The sequence below is a fragment of the Otolemur garnettii genome, unplaced genomic scaffold, assembly GCF_000181295.1.
Source record: "Otolemur garnettii isolate 467f Iridium unplaced genomic scaffold, OtoGar3 scaffold00081, whole genome shotgun sequence".
Lineage (NCBI taxonomy): Eukaryota > Metazoa > Chordata > Mammalia > Primates > Galagidae > Otolemur > Otolemur garnettii.
In genome coordinates, this window is record NW_003852476.1 from 1,498,675 (window position 1) to 1,520,461 (window position 21,787).

The following is a 21,787-nucleotide window of genomic DNA, read 5'->3' on the forward strand; positions in this document are numbered from 1 at the left end:
AGCAACCTCCAACTCCTGGGCTCAAGCGAGTCTCCTGCCTCAGCCTCCCAAGTAGCTGGGACTACAGGCGCCCGCCACAACACCTGGCCATTTTTTGGTTGCAGCCAGCATTGTTGTTTTGGTGGGCCCGGGCTGGGGATTCGAACCCGCCACCTCAGGTGTATGTGGCTGGCGCCTTAGCCGCTTGAGCCACAGGCGCCGAGCCAAGATACACAAATGTTAAAGTTTTAGAGCTAAAATGAAAACTGATCTCTGGAAAGTAGAAAATTTGCCAGTTTAGACAGATTTTTGAGAGGCTGGGTAAACCACCTTATCACATGTAGGAATCCATCTCATCACGTCACCATCACCAACATGATGTGGTAGCACAAGACCAAGAGACAGAGGCCAGGTCTCCTCCCCTTCTAGGCTCTGAGCTGGACCCAGACCCCCCTCAGGGGAGGACAGGTACTAAAGGGAGACAGGTCTGAAGTTGTAATCACTTCCAAACACTCTAACCACGATGGTTTACCTCTTATCTGACCAGGCAAATGCTGTGACTCTCTTTATGCTGTTTGAAGCTTCTGTCAGCAGGACTCTGGAGCCAAAGCCCGTCTCAAGTAGTAACAATACTTCCAGGTTTATTCCACGCTCTATTTCCTCACAATCAGTAGACTATCATACAGTGTTACAAAATGCACCACTTATCAGTCAGTTGGTGACTTTTTAACATAAAGAGTGTGCCTTTACCAATTGTATACCCCCATCTGTGGCTACTCTGTTTCCCTGTTACCAATTATAGCTTGTGTTTATTTAGTGTATCCTTTTTGAGAGAAGATACCAAACAATAGAAGTAGGGTTTGCAAATACCAGTTAATTAAAAAAGGTTGTAAACAAAGGATCTAGGAATCAAGTTATGGAACAACATAGTGGGATGTCTCTGCAACATTATTTGCTAAGGACTGAAATGCTGCATATGTCAAGTTGGTCTTTGATCCCATCCAAAGAAGATTATTGCTAAAAATACCTAAAATCATTGTTTTTAACTTTACCATCAGTAACCCACTTCTAACACACAGACCTTAAAAAATGTATCATTAAAACAGCTGCATTATTTTGAAATCTCTTCCTTTTTTTTTTTTTCATCTGCCAATCCTCTCTAGAGCAATCTGGCAAAATCAAATAAAATCATTACAACTAGGACATTGAGGTAGCAGGGGCGGAATAATTCCAACAAGCAATAAAAGCAAGCTTCTATGACTTTAGGTTAGAGTTGAGTATCTGGGATTTGAGGCTAAAACTGTTCCTTCTACATATTTGAAAAGTGCAAACAGTATCAGTGCTCCTGCAGGCTACTTAACATCATTTCCCTCTAGGCACCAACACACAGGACACCTTTTATTTATTAGTATACCCCTTTCTTGTATCCTCCACCATCCATCCCCACTCCCCACTGTCTCCTGCTCCTTCTATCCCTGAACCCTATGCTAAATGAGTATATGGTGATCTGTACTAACCGAGTCGATTGTAAAAATAAAGTCATTTTCCAAATAATAAGACCAATTCTAGATAAGAGTTTGCTTTTTATTTTTTAAGGTGTATTTTCCCTAAAAGCTTGATGATTGTTTGACCAAACACACACTTCCAGAGGCTTTTTCTAGTAATAGTCACAGTAATGTTGTTCAAAGCTTATTGGTCAGGGAACACAGTTATCTTTCCAATCTTTCTAATTGGTATTGAATTCTAAGGTCCCACATTTTGGCCCTTGGCATTTTCCTTGATAATGTCTTCTTGTTTTCTAGACCAACAAAGATCAAAGACTTTGGATATGAAATTATTATTTTATTTTATTTTATTTATTTATGGGAGACAGAGTCTCGCTTTGTTGCCCTTGGTAGAGTGCTATGGGGTCATAGCTCACAGCAACCTCAAACTCTTGGGCTCAAGCAATTCTCTTGCCTCAGCCTCCCAAGTAGCTGGGACTACAGGTGCTGGCCACAACACCCAGCTACTTTCAGAGACAAGGTCTCTCTCTGGCTCAGGCTAGCCTCCAGCTCCTGAGTTAGGGCAATCCACCCACCTCGGCCTCCCAAGTGCTGGGATTACAGGCATGAGCCACCGTGCCTGGCCCAGGATATGAAAATTTTAAAGGAAAAAAGGCTGGAGAAGAGGCTCCAGCAGTACTGGCTCAACCTGCAGTCTGTGGACAGCTGTAGGAATGGCTTAGAGATGACCCCTTGCCTTCCACCTTGCAGTCACCAGTTTGAATCAAGTGGAGATTAACAGTGTCCATGGGTTGCTATCATCTGGTGATGGCTTGGGAACTGATATTTAATAAATTGCTAGTATCTTGCTTCTACTTGCTTGAGGTCATCCAGTTCAGACTATTTTGGGGACCAGATCCAAATCTTAGCTACAATGGTTACTCTAAATGGAAGCCTCTCCACAAGGACCAAACGCTAAGTAAATCCATAGATTATACTTCTTTTTGCGCTAATGGAAGATACACGCTCAGACAAGGTTGGAAGTAAACTGAGGAGTTATGGGTGGAGGAAATGGAACAAGTCTGTACCTTCTGAATGATAGGCTGACAACAGTATTTAATTTCAATTCTACCCTGGGTCTCCTACAGGAGACTTTACCATCTGATCCCAAATTCCTCACCTGCCTGGTACAGCTGTGCTTCCTTCTGACTCACTCAGGAGTTCCCACCTCCTTTACCTGTTGTTTTGAACACCTTTGACAATCAATTGTCAAGTTTTAAGAAAAATAAAGAAATTTTTCAATAAAAAATGTTGGGAAACCTAGACATGGTTGATAAATTTACATATGTACAGAGAGAGGGAAAGAGAGAACCAATTCAGAATAAATTTTCCTAAAAATTTTAATTAGGGCCAGATAATTGCTTTGATGTTGTTTTAAATAACGGGAGTTTTTGTTCTGAATCATTAAAATATTTACTTAAGTTTTCTGCATTACATTTTGTAAGTAGATAATTGCTTAAATTTTTTACATTAAGCTTAGTAAGTAGATATCATTAAAAACCCTCTTGTTTAGTTATTTTATTAATTTTGAATTTGTTATACATAAACAGACTCATGGTTAACAATTCAGATTAGGCCTAACTGGGTAGAAATTAGAAATAAAAGGGACTCTTGGAATTAAAAAAAAAAAAAAATCAATGCTTTGGCTGAGCTCCAGTGGTTAGGGTGTCGGCCACATGCTCTGGGGCTTGTGGGTTAGAACGCGGTCCAGGCCTGCTAAACAATAAAATAAAATAAAATTTCTGGGCATTGTGGTGAATGCCTTTAATCTCAGCTCCTAAGGAGGCTGAGGCAAGAGAATTGCTTGAGCCCAAGAGTTTGAGGTTGCTGTGAGCTATGTCACCACAGTACTCTAACAAGGGTGACAAAGTGAAACTCTGTCTCAATTAAAAAAAAAAAAAAATCAGGCTAGGCGGCTGTGGCTCAAGCGGCTAAGGCGCCAGCCACATACACCTAAGGTGGCAGTTTCGAATCCCCAGCCTGGCCCGCCAAACAACAATGATGGCTGCAACCAAAAAATGGCCAGGTGTTGCGGCGGGCACTTGTAGTCCCAGCTACTTGGGAGGCTGAGGCAGGAGACTCGCTTGAGCCCAAGAGTTGGAGGTTGCTGTGAGCTGTGATGCCTTGGCACTCTATCCAGGGGGATAGCTTGAGGCTCTGTCTAAAAAAAAAAAAATCAAAGTTTCAAAAAAATTAAAAGCAGACTTAAATTTTACCAGACTGCCATCTTATCCAGTTGTTACCAAGAACTACAAAGTTTCTATTGCCAAGTTCACCCAACATACGTATCATAAAGATCAATGGCTCTTAATTCTTGGTGGTTAGCAATTCTGTGAATTTGATGAAAGCTGTGGATTTTTTGCACAGAAAAAATATACACTGAACACATAGATTAAAAAAAAAATCCCATACAATTCACCCGTCCTATCAAATCTATCCATAGACAACTATCCTCAAAGAATGCTTGAGGAATGTCTGAAAACAAGTCCAAGTCAGACATCGTTTATTCAAAGTATGCACACACTCAACCTTGTCAGTATGTACAAAAGAAAGAAGGAGATGAAGCCATGCACCCACTTAAAATGGGCAGGAATCAAGAATCTTGTTTGAATCACCTCAAATTATTTGTCTTTGAAAGTGGTGAATGCATGTTTGTACGAAATTTTCCACTTCTCCGCCTCTGTATCAGAAGGCCCTAACAAATGGACAGTTTTAAGAACAAACGGAAGATAAAATGCTTTTGGTAAAAGGTAATTAACAAATAGACTGGGTTTTGTTAGCTTTCCAACACTTTGAATGGTCAAATTAGACTAGAATTTAAAAAACAGAATCAATTTGGGCAGCACCTGGGGCTCAAAGGAGTAGGGCTCTCGCCCCATATGCTGGAGGTGGTGGGTTCAAACCTGGCCCCAGCCAAAAACTGCCAAAATAAATAAATAGACTCAATTTAATCAGTGAGAAGGGCTGTTAGATGCGTTTCAATTAGAGACTTACATCAACTTAAATTTTAAAATGCTTTCAAGATAATGTATTATCTCTTTCCAAAATTGCCTAATTTCATTTTGGACTTCAATTACATTACAAATATGTTATATATATACATATGTATTTCTAGTTTATTTTTGCCCAGACATCTGCCTCCAATATAAGAACATCCCCTCCACTAAGCAATTGAAATAAGGTGGGTTGGAAATCGCCAACCCAACCTAACTCAAAAGTTATCAAACTTGCTTGGATTAGTTTGCGAAGAAGGACTGAGGGGCGGGGAGAAAGCTCTATACGTGCACCTACAGTGTGCTAAAGCTCTAACTCAAAACTCATTGAAGGCCAGCAGGCTAAACCCGTTATCTAAACAGCTCTTCGGCAGCCCAGCGCCAGGGCTCCAGATGGAACCGGAAGTTGCCTCCGCCGGCTGCCCAGGCCCTGGGCGCCAGGATGGGCGCACTTTGGTGAGAGCTGGGGGACTGCACCGGCTGTGTCGTGTGGGCCCAACAAACTCAGTTCCGGGCTGCAGGCCCAACGTGGGCCCAGCAGGCAAGGTTGTGCTAGGCCCGGGCCTTAGGGCCAGCAAGTCTCAGTTACCCGGACTTTTCATCACTAGGAGGTGGCGTGAGGGAACGCAGACCTCGGAACTCGCCCAGGAAGGGCAGCAGTACAGGCAGTTGGCGGGCCTAGCGCTCACCTCTGTTTGACGTGCACACCGCCATGTTCTCATCCTAGCAAAGACCACGGAAGCAGTGAGGGGAAGCCTCTCTCTACGTCCCCTGGCCTCCAGGCTTCTAAGAGCCAGGAAGTTGTGCCCTGGGGCTCGAGCCTGCGTCTGCGCAGAGGACCTGGCGGCCTGCCAGGTGTGGCCCGCAGCAGGGCTCTGGCGCTGCAGTTTCCAGGTCCGCTTCTGGATGTGGTGCTGGTGGGAGGGCGAGCTCAGGGTCGTGGTCCCGATGTCCCACACACTGACCATAAAGCTGCCCTTGAGCCTCCTGAGTGACTCCCTGCCTCCTCTGGTGCCCTCTCTGGATGCTGCGAGTGACTTTAGCTTGGGGACGACGTCTTGCCCGGAAAGGGAGGCCCCCAGGGGCTATGCCGGTGTGTGTTGTGCAGCCAGAGATGGCCTAGGTATAGGAACCTTCCTTTGCTTAGTTTATTATGTGAGAGGTGAGCATAGAGAATGAGAATGCCAGGCCTTTGCCACATTTCCTGGAGAAACCCCGGAATCCCCATCCTCCCTGGTGTCCAGGCCTCTGCCAGCAGGTCCTTGACACTGTCGACTGCACTCACCGCCCCGAAGTCTTCCCAGACGCCAGTAGGGGAGCCCCTCGAGTTTTCCTGGACATGGCAGGCGTGTAGAAGCCCGCGAGCAGCCACTTCAGGGACTGAACTCAGAGCCCAAGGTAGAGAGGCCCAGGAGTCCCGTGAAGGCGCCCTAGAGCTAGGATATCCCTGGAGGGGCCTCGACAACAGTGCTCTATTAAGATCAGAGAGGGGAGGGGCAGTGGCCTGTGACCCACTCTGCCTACGCCTAGCAGCAGGTTTTTCTGTTCTCTTTCCAGACACTATGCATTTGTTAAATCAGTTAAAATGAAGAACACAAAAGTCTGGCTGTGTCGGAAAGAGCGCCTCTTCTTAAGAATATGGCAGCTGAAAAGTGGGTTGCCTGTAAGCTGATAATCAGGTAGCTGTGGTCAGACACCCACTCCAGAACCTGCTACTCAGAGACCATGTTACCACACGTGGTGTCCATTAGGCCCCAGTAATCCACTATCAACACATTTTAGAAACATTTGAATGTTAAGGAGATTTTTATTAATGGTCTATGTTCCTAAAATGTGACTTTTGGTTCTAGGAACAGATTTTAACAACTCAAGGTTACCTAACATGAGTGATTTTTCTGGTTTCAGTGTTTAGTTGGGACACTGGGGGCAGAGCCTAAGAGACAGACAGCCTTCACCCCACCCAAACCCTATCTCGAAGTTCTGTGCTCTCTGGCCGTTTCATGGAGAACCTGGGATGTAAGGGAGTAGGCCTGTGGCTCCCAAAGGTGGCATGTGCTGATCCCTTCATGGGGAGTCCAGGGTGGACCAAAAAAAGGGAGTCATCAGTGGTATGGGAGCTAGAAAAGGTATCTTATTTTTAAAGTAGCCCTCCGCTGGAAATGTCTCCTAATGATGTCAAGTAGACCAAGACATTCTTAATCAAAAGCCTCCCTGTGCACACCTGCAGTAGGCAAAGCAAGGCAGGGGCAGTGGGGAGGATGGTGGAGGATTCCATCTGATTCTTAGATATCTTTTTTCCTTCAGGTGCTGAAACAAGTCAATTCAAACTTTGCACACTTACCATTATATTTACTGTGGGATTCTTTTTTGTTTTGCTTTTTCAGAATACCATGTTTCCACTAAGAATTAAAAGTAAAGGGTAGAGAGATTTAGAATAAAAATGAATCAGAGACTTCATGTTGTCTGACTTTCCCTCCAGGAGAAAAAGAAAATTTGAAGCGACCCTCCCCTAGTGATAGCCCGGCTGCTCTGGCACCTGCCGTTATCTTTGACCAAATGGGTTGGACTTGGTAGGGCTCCTTTATTTGAATTTGCTTATTGTTTTGTTTGCAGCCGACAGTAGGTTGGTTTTTAAACATAAAACACGCTGCTTGCAAGAGAGGAAGTCTAGCTGTTTCTCTTTAGCATTGGGGGGCCTCCCTTAGCCGGGAGGACCACTGCTTAGTGGAAAGCTTTTCAAAGGCATGCCTGCTTCCTCCTGTCCAGCCACTGCTGCAGGCAGACGCTTCCTCTAGTTCAGGATTTGGTTCCGTTTCCTTCGAATTGCTTACATCGGAGAAACTACCCTTTCCAAATAATGCCTAGATTTTAATTTAATCAGGTTTTTAAAAAAGTTATTATTATTGAATGTCTCCTGTTGCCATTAACAGGCAGTTTGGAAGACATGCTCCCAGCAATCCTACGCCAAAGCGTCTCAATGCACCAGAGCACTAGCTTTTCCATGTAACATTAATTCTGTCCGAGACAAATCCTATAATCTGCAGTTTCAGAGCCTAATACCGAAAAACATTGGGATGGGTTTTGTTTTCCCCATGCTAAGGGAAAGTTCCAGGGGCTCCCGTCTTTTGTATCACATTAACCCAAGGGTAGAAATGGAGCGACTAGGAGAATCAAGTTTTATCAGGACACCCAACGCCTACGGGGCTCAGGTGCTTTAGGAAATGCCCAGGGCATTAGTCGCAGCTCTGGGCATGCAGATGAGTGATGGGGCTTGAACCTTTCAGTGGCAGGAAAGGGAGACTGCTGTCCTTTACGGATTCAAAGGAAGGCAAGTACCAGGCGGAAGTCACGGCTGAATCTGACCCTGCATCTTCCCATTCTGGTTGTTTTCTAGTATGTCCGCTTCCATTTGTGTAGGATGCACGGGTGTCCCACCCGGCTCTTTTGTGTCCCTCTTTTGCATGGTTGAAACCGAATTCCTGTATGCAGTAAACACCACCTAGCACAGGCACGCATAGCTTTGGGTTACAGCTTTGTCCTGCTAACAACTGCGAGGTTCTCAGCGGGTATGAGATGCGGGTTCGAACTTGCGTGCTAGCCAGAGCTGGCCGCCGGGGTGCCCGCTTCTGGTTAAGTGGGGGCGGGCACTTGAGTGAAGCCTTTGCCCTGCAGGTAACCGGAATGGGCTGCCAGGCAACTTGGCACTACCCGGGACGCAGAAGGGACAGTTTTCCGACTCCAGGACCAGACTTCGGGGCGGCGGAGTGTTGCCATGGGTCCGGAAAGAATGAGAGGGCACCGGTTAAAAAAGGAAATACAGGGAAGTGGGAGAAGAGGGATGACCAAGGGCAGCTGAAGTAATTACCAAGGCTGCCCCGAGCGGAGGCCCAATCTCCCCCAGACCCACTAGCTGAAGCACCTGGCTTTCCTAGAGGATCCTCGGGGGCCCAAGGCAGGCCCTGTTGGGCCCGGTCAGCTAGAGCCGCAGACGTGCCTGGAGCCCCCGGGGTGGCGGAGGCGGCCTCGCCCTTTCCTCCCCAGAGGAGAGGTCTCCTCCCCAGCCGTCCGCGGTCCGCGGCGCGTCCTCGGGGAGACGACGAAAGCCGGCGGCCGCGGGCCCCTCGGGCTGGCAGCGCCTCCATGGGGGCCGTGGGCCCGGCTCAGTCGGTCTGGGCTTCAGCTCGGTTAGGCCCAGGGCGCTCGCCGCCGGCCGGGCCGTCCCCGAAGCCGCCTGACCTAGAAGCCAGCCAGGCCGTGAGGTTACTGGGCGAGGGGCGCCCAGGCCCGCGGCTGACCTGGGGGCTCGCGAGAGAGCCGGGTGGGGCGCGCCGACTGTGCCCTGGGCCTGGGCGGGAGCGGGGCTCGGCTTCCCCTGGGCCTGAGGACTGGGCCGAGTGGGGCGCGCTGCGGCTCAGGTGAGGTCAGGGGATCCGGCCAGGGCCGGAGAGGAGCCCAGAGGGCGGCGCCCGCAGGGAAGAGTCGGCTCGGGCCTCAGGCCTCCGCCCCAGCCCAGACCACGAGGGCACAAAAGTGGGCGCTTTCCCCGGTAGCTTGGGTTGGATGTTAGAGACGGGGAAACCCAGCTCCAAAGGCAGCGTCGTGCACTTGGTGGAGGGCGCAGCGTCCGGCCGCCCCCCACCGCCCCTGCTCTCTCTGGCCGGGCCGCCTTGGGCCTTCGGACGTGCCCTGCCTTTGGAGGTGACAGGGCTGGGCTGGGCTGGGGACACCCACAGGAAAGGTGAGATTACGGGAAACCGTGTGGGAGAGGAGTGGAGGAAACTGACCATTATCTAAAACCTGGAGGTTTCGAAAGCCGGAACTTAATTGACTTGATTGAATTTCTCTTCTTATCTATGAAGGAAAGAAACACTCCCAAGGTGAAACACAAAGGGCCAAGAATCTCTGTGGGAAGATAAAGGTTTGGGGCGACAGACCCTTGCAAAGCAACCTACCCCCGCCCTGCTCCCTGCCCTCAGAAGCGCAGTCTGCATCGCCGCCCCCTTCTGAACGCTGAGGTGCAGTCGAAGCAGCCCCCGACCCCTTTGGAGGACGGCGTCATTTCAGCACCAAATATCACCATTATTGGGCTTATTAACTTCATTAAAACCAGTCTTGACTGGGAGTGGACCTCTCTGGTTGTCTTTAAGCCAGATCTCTCTCTCCGCCCCCTTTCCCTCCCTCCGTTGCCTTTGGTCGGGGAGCTCATTTCCACCTCGCCTTCAATTCAAAGGGATTTAACTGCCTGGTCTCAGTTCAACGAAGTTGTGCAAAGGTGATGAAAAAATTAGTTTCAGAGAGTGTTCAGTGCTTCTTCCCCACCATCTGCTCAAGTTTCAGGAGAGAAACTGCTAACCTGGTTATTTACTGAATAGACTGATGTTTGTCTTCATTACTGCTTTTAAAGAAAAGGTACCCTTTCCCCACCCTTTGTAGGACATTAGGGAAAAAGGAAGACAGTGTGAGAAAAATGGTTATTTCGGGTTTGCTTTACTATTGCGTTAGAAAAACTGGGAGATTAAGACCCTGAATCTGGGAAAAGCTTTAAGCAAAGACTCTCAAGGCCCAATTTCACTTTGGGGTAAACTACAGTAGAATGAATATTACCAGGGGTGCTGGAGATTCTTGCCACCAGGTTTTACCTTAAGTTTTGGTTGTGAACTATTGCATTTTCTTTAGCAGTGAAACATACTTCTGAGGGGAAATTACAGAGTTCAAGAGAGCATGGGCACCAAGGGATGGAAACATGAAATAGCCAGAAAACAAAATGGTTGCAACTGCTAAGCTTCATTTAAAAAGTTACAATCAAGAGTCACCTAATTTTGGTCCAATTTAAGAGCATAAGACAACTAAAATGAAATTAAATATTGCTTTTACCTGAAGAGCACCATGATCATTGGCCCATTTGTCTATTCTGGTGACAGGTTTACAGAATGTAGGTACAACTGGAAAAGGACCTATTTTTTTTTCCCTCAGCACTTTACAGACACACACACACATACACACACACACACAACTAACCAGGGGGCCTTATGTTCAGCTACTGAAATTATAGGTTCTAAAACTTTTCTGAAACTCTTTTGTTCAGAAATCATTTCTGCCTGAACTGCTTTCAGATTCTGATTACACTCCCTCATGTTCACCTCATATTTTGGAAGTTAAAAGAAAAAAAATCCCTTTAACCAAATAAGAGTATAGAAACAAGAAATTCTTGTCATTCTGACTTTTTTCAGAGACACTCCAATTCTTCCTTTCCTTCTTAAAAAAATGATCTCTCTAAAAACACACAAATAAAGTGCCTAAGAAATTGTTCAGGTTTGTGGCGGGGAGGGAAAAAAACAAGGTGAACAAGATTCTCATGACTGATTGTTAGGCTCTCCAAATTCAATCAGCAATCCAGAAGAAAGTCACACAAAGTTTACATACCACCATCATTCATATCTAGGCCAACAATAGATTAGCCAAAAAAAAGAAAAAAAGAAACAGCACAAATAGTTGGCTAATTTCCTCTCTACCCTAAGAAAAATGTGTTTTGGAAATGAGAGGCTGAATGTAGGCTTCTCATTCATAAATACTGGTGTAAAATTAAACTGGACCCAATGTTGTGCTAGAACCTTTTTAATATAATTATACATATCTGCCAAATCCAGGAAGAAAAGGTTTATGCATATATAACTTTTCCAGTTAACATTTGCAAGCATAAACAACAATGATCTCACTTTAATAATTCATCAAGGTCAGAGCAATTGACCAATGTCTCTTTACTGCTAGGCTTACCAACAGTAAATTACAGATGAATTAGTGTCCTTTTGTTTCTCTTCTCTCACTCTCCATGTCCAGAGATATTTTTGTCGTAAAGTTTCAGTGCAGTTCCCCTCCAGCCACAGGTAATCATTTTAGATCAGTACTCAGTTGCTCTGAATTTTGCTTATAATTATAACCTATTTAATCACAGAAGAACTCCTGTAGAGATGGAGTTCAAGGTTGCATACAATAACAGGAGATCACAGTTTTGAAGTCTAGCACAGATTAAAAACCACAGATGTACCATTTATATAAGACACACACTGATTGTCTCTTAAACTACATATTGACTCCTTATGGACATTATTTTTTTAAATAAAGTAGTGCATCTAGGACAATCAGTCGCACAATTCACGTAGCCCTGAAAAGTCTTTTCAGTGCCAACTACCAGTTGGTCATGAAAGGTGAATGAGCTTGAGACACTGTTCATTCCTAAGATTCAACCAAGGATTGGCTCAAACATTGGATCACCTCTGCTTAAGAAGGCTATGACCTTCCCTCCCTTCCCTGGCAATTTAAGTTTTATTTGACTTTGTTTCTTTTTGGTGGTGTTTGGTTGGCGTAGCTAGAATGCTTTTGATCACTTTGTAAATCAGGAAAACCAATGACCTAAAGCTATGACAGGATCTTAAGTAGATTGGCTGTCCATTTCAGGTTGCTGGTTGGCAGGCCCCTTTAAGGCCCTTCACTTTCCTTCTATGCCTCCTGGAACTTTGATGAGTCTGAGCATCATCCCGTCTAACTCAGTTAACCAATTCCTGGCTAAAACTGGAATGTCCAGCCCAGTATAATTAAAAATCACCCACAAAAAGAGGTTCTACAGGTCTTCACAAAACCTGAAATTTCCATGAGGATGTCTGATCTTTATAATCCAAGCAGTCAGCATTGAAGTTAAGCTTCCAGGAGGCAGTTTGGTCCTTATAATCCAAGCAATCAGTGGTTGAGTTAAAACCCAAGCTTGAAGCTCCATATCCCTGGGTAGAAAGAGAAGCTGGGGACTGATTGAGATGGCTGGTGACTGCATTGGTACCCATGGGACTGAGTGTGGCCCCTGGTCCAGGAAGCTGGTGATGCATAGGGGTCAAATAAGATCCACAGTCCATGCCCCCAAAGTAGGAAGTTGAGCCAGCGTATCCTTGACTATAGCCTGAAGCCTGAGTATAGGTCATGGGGTAGGACCTCTGCATGCAGGAGGAGGAGGTGGACAAGGGGTCTGACAGTGGGGAGATAGAAGCTGGGCTCCAGATAGACACAGGAGCACTGCTGCTGGCAATGGTTGGGACTGCAGTGCTAGAGGGGGGAGTGAACTGGCCACTTGTTCCACTCTCTGAACTCACTTCCCGAGCTGGAGATGTCTTCTTCTTAGCAGGTCTCACTTTGTTTTGACCTCCATTCTGTTGTTGCTGCTGCTGTTGGCGGCACTTAGCTCTCCGATTCTTAAACCATACCTTGAAAGGAAAAGAAACATCTTTAACATGGTTTCAATTACTCCTCTAGGGACAACAGTGGCTCCCAGATTGTAAGTCTGTCCTACAGGGGCAGATCAGCTAAGCAGACAATCTCCCCTCCACTGAAGACCTAGTACATGGAACTCTCACTAGAATCCTGGAATTATAGGAATGCTTGGGAGGCTCTGTCTAGAAGCATTTAACTCTGCCTTATCCTAGCCCAGAACAATAAAATTTAAGATAATCCCCAAATCATACAACTAAAAAGCTCTCCACCTCTTTTCCTATCTTATTTCCCTTCTAGCACACACACAGAACCAGCTATATTCTGGAACACTCTCCCAGTGAAATAGAACGTATCTATGTCTTTCGGAGGGAAACAGAAATGAGAAGAAATAATCTGTCATTAAATGTCAGTAAGAACAACCTAAATTCAAACAATTCACAGTCCGCCTTCCAGGGAGAATTGCTCCCATCACCCTACTTTGTCTCTCCTGGAAGACTCACAAGAGAAACCTCCAAAGAGGAGACAGGAATCTTTTGAGGACAGAGGTCTGAAAGCTGTTATTTGCTTCTTTAGGGTAAGTGGAGTGACTTGTATGGACTCTGCTTTCAGCTCAAGCATAAACCTGTCTGCTAGTCTCTGAGACCAGTCTGAGACTTCAGAGCAGTGGCACTCGGCACACAGATTCACTTTCTTGTGCTATTTTTACCTGGTCATCAGCTCTGCCTGCAACTTTAAAAATTCTCTTTACCCTCCCTGTTCATATTATGCATTGAAGGAGCTATATTTGATGTGTGCGGGGGCTTATCAGAGAAACTACTGGAATTTTCTGGCTCCAAGTCCTTAGCTATCTTCTTGAGTAAGCTCTTGAAGGTGGTATCACCAACTCCAGGCTCAGCACCACCTACCATACAGAGCCATTTATTTTCTTCTACTGACAATTTAGTTCAAGCCTCACAACTGCTAAAACTTCTTCCGTCTACTTTGAAAAGGCATTTTCTGATTTGCAGTTCACACTGATGTCTGGCACTTTCACAAGCATCCTAGCTGAAGGAAATTCCCAGTATGTGGTTTAGGTGCTAAATACTCTTTCCACAGAACTCTGTATGGGGCTTGCTCTCCAGGCAAGTTGGAGTTGTCCCCCTCTAGTTTAAGTTTAAGGAGACTAAAACAAGGGGACTTGGGGACTGTCATGAGGAATATTATGTATAGATATTTTACCTATTACATTTCTCAGAGCTAGCAAATCTGTTTATTCCTTAAGAAGTCAAAGAAAACACAATTTGTATTTGTCTTACTTAGTAAAAGCACCAGCTATTTCTATAGCCTGGCTCTGCCATCCAACTTAGGTGTGACCTTGAGCAAGTCATTTACTCTGTTTCTTCATCAGTAAAAATATTTCAACTGTCTAGGAGCTAAGCTTCTTTCAAACCTAAAAGTTCACAAGAATAGGGAGGATTTGCACACAGGGAAAGAGTGAGGTTTAAATACCACAAGACTACCCTTGAAATCTGCCCAAGGCTGGGTCTCTGTCTGTCAATCAAGGGCTCTAGGACTTGGCCCAGGAAGACCCTTGCTTCTAGTATTAAGTCAAGATGGAGAGGCAAAAAGGGGTGAGAGAGAACAGCTTCCTGGCCCCTGAACCAGCATTTGGAGATTCAGGCCTTCCTTTGGTCCTCTCAAAGGCCAGGGGCTCTTCTGGTCTTCAACATACTCCACACTTGGGAGAGGGATAGCCAGGAGGTATGGCTTTGTCTTCACTGCCCTACCTGCACCCTGGACTCAGGCAAGTTAATTTTCAGCGCCACCTCCTCCCGCATGAAGATGTCTGGGTAACGTGTCTTGGCGAACAGCGCTTCCAGCACATCCAGCTGCGCTCGGGTGAATGTCGTCCTCTCCCGGCGCTGTTTCCTGGGGGTGGCTGCGGGACAAGAAGCCCAGGTCCCTTTAGGGTGGGGGAGCAGTTTCTCAGTCACAGGGGTTTCCATGGATCCTCTGACTCCCCCCACCGCCCACTGCAGTCCCCTCTCCTCTCAGCCCTTCCACCCAGAGACCCCAATGCTCTCCCGGGCCTGGCCCAGGGCACACACTGCCCCTTTCAGAGTAGCCCCGCTCTCTCTTCCTGCTCCCAAACAGAGCATCACTTGGAAAGTTAACATGACAAACAAAATTTTTAAAACAGGCAAACCCCCCAAATCCTTCAAAATCAACCCCCCAAACCACAACACAAACAGAAAATCTATTCTGTGAAGTCAAAGGATCTCGAGGGCTGGCAGCAGGACTGATGGGGCAACTCTCCATCCCGCGCCATGGTTTTTAGCATTCCAAAGGCCTTTGTTCCTCCATCTTTAAAATGGGGACACAGTTTTTACTTCTACCAAGAGAATTTTAAACAGATCTGATAGAAAGGAAAGCATCAGCATTGGGGGGCAGTCACCTCTCAGAATTAAAGCGGCAAGGCCTGGAGGTCAGGGGGTAAGCCCCAGGCGTGGAGGAGAAAACTGCAAAGCCCAGCACTGAAGATCTAGGGAGAGAAAACTCAGCTTCTCCAAGTGAGCACTTCTGAGGAACTGGACATCGATATAAGGGGACAGGCGTCTCACCCAAATGACAAGGGCAGTAACTTTCCTTAACGCCAACCCAAAGCATGTGCCCTGTTTACTCAAATTAACTATTGGAGACCCACCTACTCACTTCTTCCCAACCTCAGTTCTCTCCTTTGTCAGTAAACGCCCAGGGGCTGATTCTTCAGAAGAAAAACCCAGTGGGGACCTCGCCTGGAGCTGGGATGGGGACGATGTGACTGCCAGTCCCAGTGCCTGGGAGAAACAGGGTGTCACATGCCGGCGGGGTGGGCATGGGAATGCTGAAGGGCTCACTCACCTGGGTAGCCCACGGAAGGATGCAGCAAGTCCATTCCCGAAGTGGTCAAACTCAGCCCATTGACTGCGTAAGGCGGTTGCTTGAGATAAGACATCATGCTAAGGTTGTTTGTAGGCGCAAAGTCAGCCCAAAGTGGGGGGACCCAGCTAGAAGGTCTTGATTCGCCAGGGGTGGACACGTTCAGGGTCCTTGATGGCTGGGTTTAGGGTGGTAGAACTAAGGGAAAAGCAAACAGACAAACAGGTGCTGGTTTACTGCTTCGGAGGTAGCAGCTCTACCAAGTTCCACCACTAAATAAAAATGGTGGAAGGCCAGGCAGAGGCTTTTAAAGGACTTGCAGACACCCCCACCCCCCTCTGACCCCCAGCTGTTCAGAAACTAGAGGGGATGGAAAGAGACCAGATAAACCAGTCTTCCCCACCCCCCACTCTAAACTTTAAAAAAAAGTACCCGAAGAAAGCAATTACAATCTGCCTTCCCCAGGAACAAAACCCCACGCCTTCAAATGCACACATTGCATTCCTACCCCTACATTTGCATAGGACTCATTGGCTGGCACTAGCTAATTGTCTCAAACAAAACTTGATTGGGGCCATTTGCGGAGACAAAGAACTCTTTGGCTAAATAAATAATGCTGATAACAAAGCCCATTGGTGAGAAACAAAGAAACAATTCAAGAAATCTACCTCTCCCCAGACTGTTGCCTTTCCACGGCAGAGATTTTAATTATCTTAGCTTTTTACCACTTTCAACTGCTGTGAACCTAAAATGTCAGCGCATTTAACATCTAAAATACCAACTTACTAAACCACAAACTTGGGGAAACGACTCAACCACTATTATTCTACATCTGAAGTCATTTCCAGTACATTTTCACCTAATTAGTAGTCTGGGTAATTAGATTTCGAGGTAAGTAACAGATTTATTAGGGTTTTGGAGAACCTTGATTATAAGTGTCTAAAGAACTCAAGCTAAACAAACAAGTATTTAACTTTTAATAGATGCCCATCGAATATTTAAACATATTGCAAAAAAAAAAAGTCTCCAAAATTGGCTGGCACAAGGCTTGCCAGAAATTGTGAAGTAAAGTTAGAATCCCACCAATGAGATAATGACAAGACACAACATTTGCAAGTAGTATGGGTGCTCATTGTAGTGCAAGCCGTTTCCACATGGATTTTGATGTGTGGAGGCTGCAGATCCTGCGGGAGGCAAATTTTCAGACATTTGGGTCCTGGGCAGCTGCAGCAGAGTTTCCTGTTAACTTCAAGTGCTTTTTGCGCATTTCAGTTTTGAAGAATGTAGATACACAAACACCCAAAGTTGTGAAACTAATAGAATTTTTCCCTATCTTTCAATTTTCCTACAATCCTACGAGAAAAAGAACTTAGAAGGGGAGAAAAAAGGAAGATGAAGAAATGTTATTTGCTTGCTTCAGCTAAGTGCCCTCCTCCCCCAGTACAGAGACCTCAAATAGATGTTAGTATAGGTTGGCAGTTTGCAAGTTTGGCTTTTATTTTCCTTAAATGTGGCACTTATGCAACAAGGATCTCTACTTTGAAACTTTGACACTCTGTGAAACGACTTCAAGATGGCAGATGCAAGATTAGGGGTTCTCTTACTTTTACTAAGATCCCATTGAGTTTTAAGGACCCTGTGTCTTCATATATGCATTGCTTAAGACATCAAGGCAGAAAGTTCCACAAATGGAACTTGGTAACAGCAATTTCTTCCTGATACAAATTCTGAGCCCCCAAATCATGCTTTTTTAATCCTAAAATCTAATTTCATGTAACTCTATAAATGTCCTTCCTGCAGGAGTTTGTATTATTCATTAGTGAAATTAATTTAGTTGCTCCTACAACAAAGACTTTGTATTTTGTAATCTCTTCTTTTCATGATGCTTTATTTGGGATCTGTGGAAATAGTACTTCTTTTAAATTAATCATATTGATTTGTTTAAACAGCCGCTAAGCTGGAGATCTTTTGTTTAATAAAATCTCAATCCCGTGGAAAGTTCTGAACTACAGTACTGCAGACAGCCCTGAAATCATATCAGATGTGCACAACAGAAATATAGAACTGCTCTCCTCTGCCGAGCTCTGGCCCAATTAGAAGTGCCTGACACATCATAGAAGAAAGTAGCACATTCCAATCGGAAAAACAAACGCCGGGGCCAGAAAGCACCAGGACCTACATTCTCCCTGAAGCTCCTTCGGCCTTACCATTGCAAACAACGGCTAAAATTCTCCAGACAGACAATTTTGGGGTCCACCTTTAAAAGGAAGAGTTAAACAAAAACGAAACCACCAGGTACTCTTCAACAGTCAGCCTCGGCATTCTCCAAAAAAGGGGCCTGGGCCTTTCCACCTAACTTCCAAAGCCGCGTAGGGACGCCTTTCTCTTTTCCTCTCCAAGCAGAGTTCAGAAAGGGGAAAAGAAATACCTTTTCAAAAATCTGAGTCTCTGTATGACTGACTGCTCACGCGGTGTCCTCTGGAGAACTCACACCTAGGAGCAGACGGCGATCGCGCAGCGAGTCCGCAGCCGGCAGGCTCCCGCACCCTCGGGCGCGAGTGGGTCTAGGTCCCTGCCCGGCAGCCCTCAGCCGCAGGCCCGGCGCTCGAGGTCCCGCTCCACTGTCCGCGTCGCCCGCGCAGCCTTATATCTAACGGTCAATTCGTGCAATCTGTCGCTTCCCTCCACAATCTCCCCCCCTTATTTTTTTTTCCAAGGAGCCCATCTACCAGTTGCTGTGTCCTCGCTCAACAATAATTACCTCGTCCGAGAATTAATTATAATAAATGTTTTCTTGATAAACTAACGAGATAATCCGAGGGGCACACGTCCCTTAATTACAGGCCGCCGTGCTCAGCTCTGCTTCTCATCCGGGCTGATTAATTTTCTGCATGATGGAAAGGAAACAAAACTCTGCGGACTGGAGACTGGCCTGCTGCTGGGGAGACACGAAGAGGAGGAAAGAAAGAAAAGGAGGTTCGTGGGCACCGCGCAGAGCAGCCGGCGCGGGCCTCTCGCGTGAACTCGAGGGAAAGTTTTTGGCCTCAGGGAATCAAACAACTATGCCACCCGCAAGGGAGGGGGGAAGAAACTTGCCAACGGGGTTGGCCCTGACTATTAATTATCCTTAGTAGAGAGCCCGGCGCGAGCGGTGCGCGAGGCCTGGGAGTCTACCTGACTTGTAGGGGAGGAGACGGGAGAGTCTGTTGCTAATAACTTTGGGGGACTGTGAAAAGTCCCAAGACCGGCGAGAGAAATCCTGACTTAAATCCTGACCCGCAGCTCTAAGGATGCAGGGAGAATTTCAGAGGGCGATGTCTGGGTCCCCGCCCCGCGTAATCCCCCGCCGCAGGTCGGCGCCGCGCGGCCTTCTCTCCCGCACACTGCTGGTCTGTTCAGGAGGCAAAAGCCAGCGCGAAGGAATTCGGACTGGAGACTTGGACGCCCCCAGATGCGTCCTCAGACCACACATACGATCGCAAGAGTCATTTGAACGCAGCAACTCCAAGTCTTCTTCTGAGTTTGAGGCGCGACATGTCGCCCAGGCCCGGTGCCGTCAGAGACAGACAGGCAGAAGATGGGCCTTGGCGAGCCCCAGGGCCCGGCGCAGCCCCGACCCACTACACCTCGTTGTCCCCGAGCCCGGGAAGGGAGTGCACGAGCCCGCCAAGGGACCCTGCAGCTGCCCCAGCAGGAGAGCAGCTAAGGGCCTCGGTCCCCAGCGTAAGGATTCCTGGTTTCCGCCTGGCCGCGGCCTCAGGAGGTGCAGGGGCCACTCTGCTCTACTTCTGGCCGCCCCAGGTGCGTGCCTGGGCTGCGCGGCGCGGACCCGGTACTGTCCCGGGCAAAGTCAGGTTGAAAAACGTTTCTTCTACGATCGCTTGGCCTGGTGACCCCGGTCTCGGGACCAGGACAACTATGTGTGGGGGGAGGGAGGGAGGGGAGTAATTGCACTCACAGTTTTTTTTTGTTTTGATTTTGGGTTTTTAAATATTTTTTGGCAATGTGGGGCAGTGATTAAAAACAAAAAGAAGTCCCAGAAGCTTTCGTAAGCGGCTGAGAACAGAGCTGCTCTGGGCTCGGGGACAGGAGTCGCCGGCAAGGGGCGAGTGTCCGGCGCCGTCTGACTAGCGGCCGCGCTCCCTGCAGCCTCCGCATCCGTTGGGGCTGCTGCGGCTCCGGCTCCCTGAGGGCCCGCAGGGGCGCGGGAGGCTGCTGCCGGCTCGGCCCGCCCGCGAGCGCGCGGCCGAGGAGGGGCCTACGTTCTGAACAGTTTCCACCCCCAGGATACATCTGCATCTTTTTGTCTCAGACTTTTAAAACGTCCCTGGAATCCATCCAAACGACCCTAACCAAAGGGGGTGGGCACACAGATCCAGGGGAGAAGTCCCGAACGGCGTTGACATAAAAAACAAAACCACAAACAAAACCTTCCCAAACACCCCCGCTTAGGCTCTCGGGGTTTTCGAGTACATTTTATGGAAGCGGCCGCCCCCCAAGCATGCTCTCTCCCTCGCCCACTCCTGCTTTCGTCTCCACATCAGACATTTTTTGCAGTGATCGTTATTACACACTTCAAAATTTGTAAGAGAAAAAAAATACATCAGAGGGCCCGCGGCGGGGCTGTTGGAGGTATTGGGGCGATGGCAGACGGCGGTACACATGGATGCGGGCACAGACAGGTGAGACAGACGTGCGCTTACCTTACAGCGGCGTGGGAGGTCGGAAAAAATCAGATTATCCTTCAAAATTCCAAATAACCAGCTATCCTAAAAGAAAGCAAGAATATAGGGTTAGAAACCGTGCAGTCTTCACCCTTCCATAAAAAGTCAAACGCAACCAAAACTGTTTTTAAAAGGGGGCAGAAAATGAGGAAGGGGCTAGAGTTCAAAACACGCATGGGGCCTCTGCGATACACACGAAGTAGATGTGGTACGTGAAGGCTGCTCTAGCGATTTTTATTTTTAATCACAGTGGAGGCTGAGTTGGAGCTGAGGTCGGTCCCGCTCTCAGGGAGATTTGCTGAGAAAGCGCCTCTCTGGCAACTTTTTGACGCAAACTCTCCAACCAATGGCAGAGAGAGAATGATTGACACATCTAAGCCAGAGGGAAAATAATAAAAACACACAACAGGGGGAGGAAAACAGGCCGCTGCTGCTCGGGGGGACGAGCAGGCAACAAATCCAGGCCTCCGACATTATCAGAATGTTCTTGAAAGACACTGGACTCCGCTTAAAATATACGTTATGGGCTGGAGCGTGTGAACTAATTGTGTAATTAAAATGACGGACAGGCGGCCTCCCCTGCCTTCTTTACCTCTTCTTCCTTTACTCCTTTCCCCCATTTCCTTGTTTGTTTTTTATTTTGGGGAAGGGAAGACAAAAAACCCATACAACTGTAAGATAGGAAGATAAAAATACTAAAGTAAAGGCTGGGGGAGGATGGGTGTGGGGATGACGTGGTTATCGGCTTCAACTCCGGGAATAAGTGTGTGGATCGGACGCCGAAAACAAGTCAGCTGGGAGCTCAAAACCAGGACTGTGAGGTCTCCAGGAGGGCCCGACCACACCGAGGGCTAGAAAGGGCAAAGAAAGGAGGCCTGGGAGGGAGGTGCGGGCATGCAGAGGAGACAGACAGATAAACAAGAGCAAGAACAAACTATTTTTAAAAACTCAAGTGTCTTCTCTATTCTTTTTGCCCTTGTAAGCATCCTCTGGTCCCGGAACTAGCGACTTGGACTTTCGGTATGGGCGCAAGGTTTGGGGAGGAGAGGAGCCCAGGACAGGCTGTAAAGAACACAACCACCCATGTTTGATCCCGCAGCTACTTTAGGGAAAGCCGTGGGGTCAGGTCAGTCCTTGCTGGCTGCAAGTTTGGGGACGGCACCAGGTGGGGGAGGCAACGTCAGAACCAGGCCCCAGGCGGGTTGGAAACAGTTTCTGTGTTAGAACAAACGCCACCGACCGCCTGACATCCGGCCGGAGCTAACTGGGCTGGCGCCACGCGAGTCCGGGGCTGAAAGCCGGAAGGCTGGGAAGTATGGGGGGCCAGGGAACAGGACCTGGAGAGAGAGATCCCAGCCCAACTTTTTCCTCTTGACACAGAGAGCAGGGACCC

General features: G+C 47.4%; 1 protein-coding gene and 1 pseudogene across 4 annotated transcripts; both read right to left on the minus strand.

Moving 5' to 3' along the window:
* The window catches only part of LOC100946417, a 71,775-nt pseudogene extending 63,485 nt beyond the window's left edge, over positions 1 to 8,290 (minus strand).
* Positions 8,291 to 11,115: 2,825 nt separating this feature from the next.
* Positions 11,116 to 20,691, minus strand: OTX2 (orthodenticle homeobox 2). 4 transcript variants are annotated; one of them, XM_012807978.1, is made up of 5 exons: positions 20,591 to 20,691; positions 20,374 to 20,439; positions 15,653 to 15,868; positions 14,539 to 14,690; positions 11,116 to 12,765 (listed from the first exon to the last, which is right to left on the minus strand). In XM_012807978.1, the coding sequence occupies exons 3-5, from the start codon at positions 15,747 to 15,749 to the stop codon at positions 12,145 to 12,147; spliced, it is 870 nt and encodes a 289-aa protein (XP_012663432.1). In that variant the 5' UTR covers positions 15,750 to 15,868; positions 20,374 to 20,439; positions 20,591 to 20,691; the 3' UTR covers positions 11,116 to 12,144. The 4 variants fall into 4 exon arrangements, with proteins under 4 accessions (XP_012663432.1, XP_012663430.1, XP_003794451.1 ...); XM_012807976.1 differs by having other exon boundaries at positions 14,539 to 14,714; XM_003794403.2 differs by having other exon boundaries at positions 20,374 to 20,691.
* Positions 20,692 to 21,787: the final 1,096 nt, after the last annotated feature.

Bases quoted from the DNA above. Each gene is read 5' to 3' on its own strand.
- OTX2 (XM_012807976.1), bottom strand. From the start codon at position 15,749: ATGATGTCTTATCTCAAGCAACCGCCTTACGCAGTCAATGGGCTGAGT. The intron at 14,715-15,652 runs GTGAGTGAGCCC...CCCACCCTAAAG, and splicing joins TCCTTCCGTGGGCTACCCAG to GGACCTGGGCTTCTTGTCCC. The intron at 12,766-14,538 runs GTAGGGCAGTGA...TTTCCTTTCAAG, and splicing joins TGCCTGAGTCCAGGGTGCAG to GTATGGTTTAAGAATCGGAG.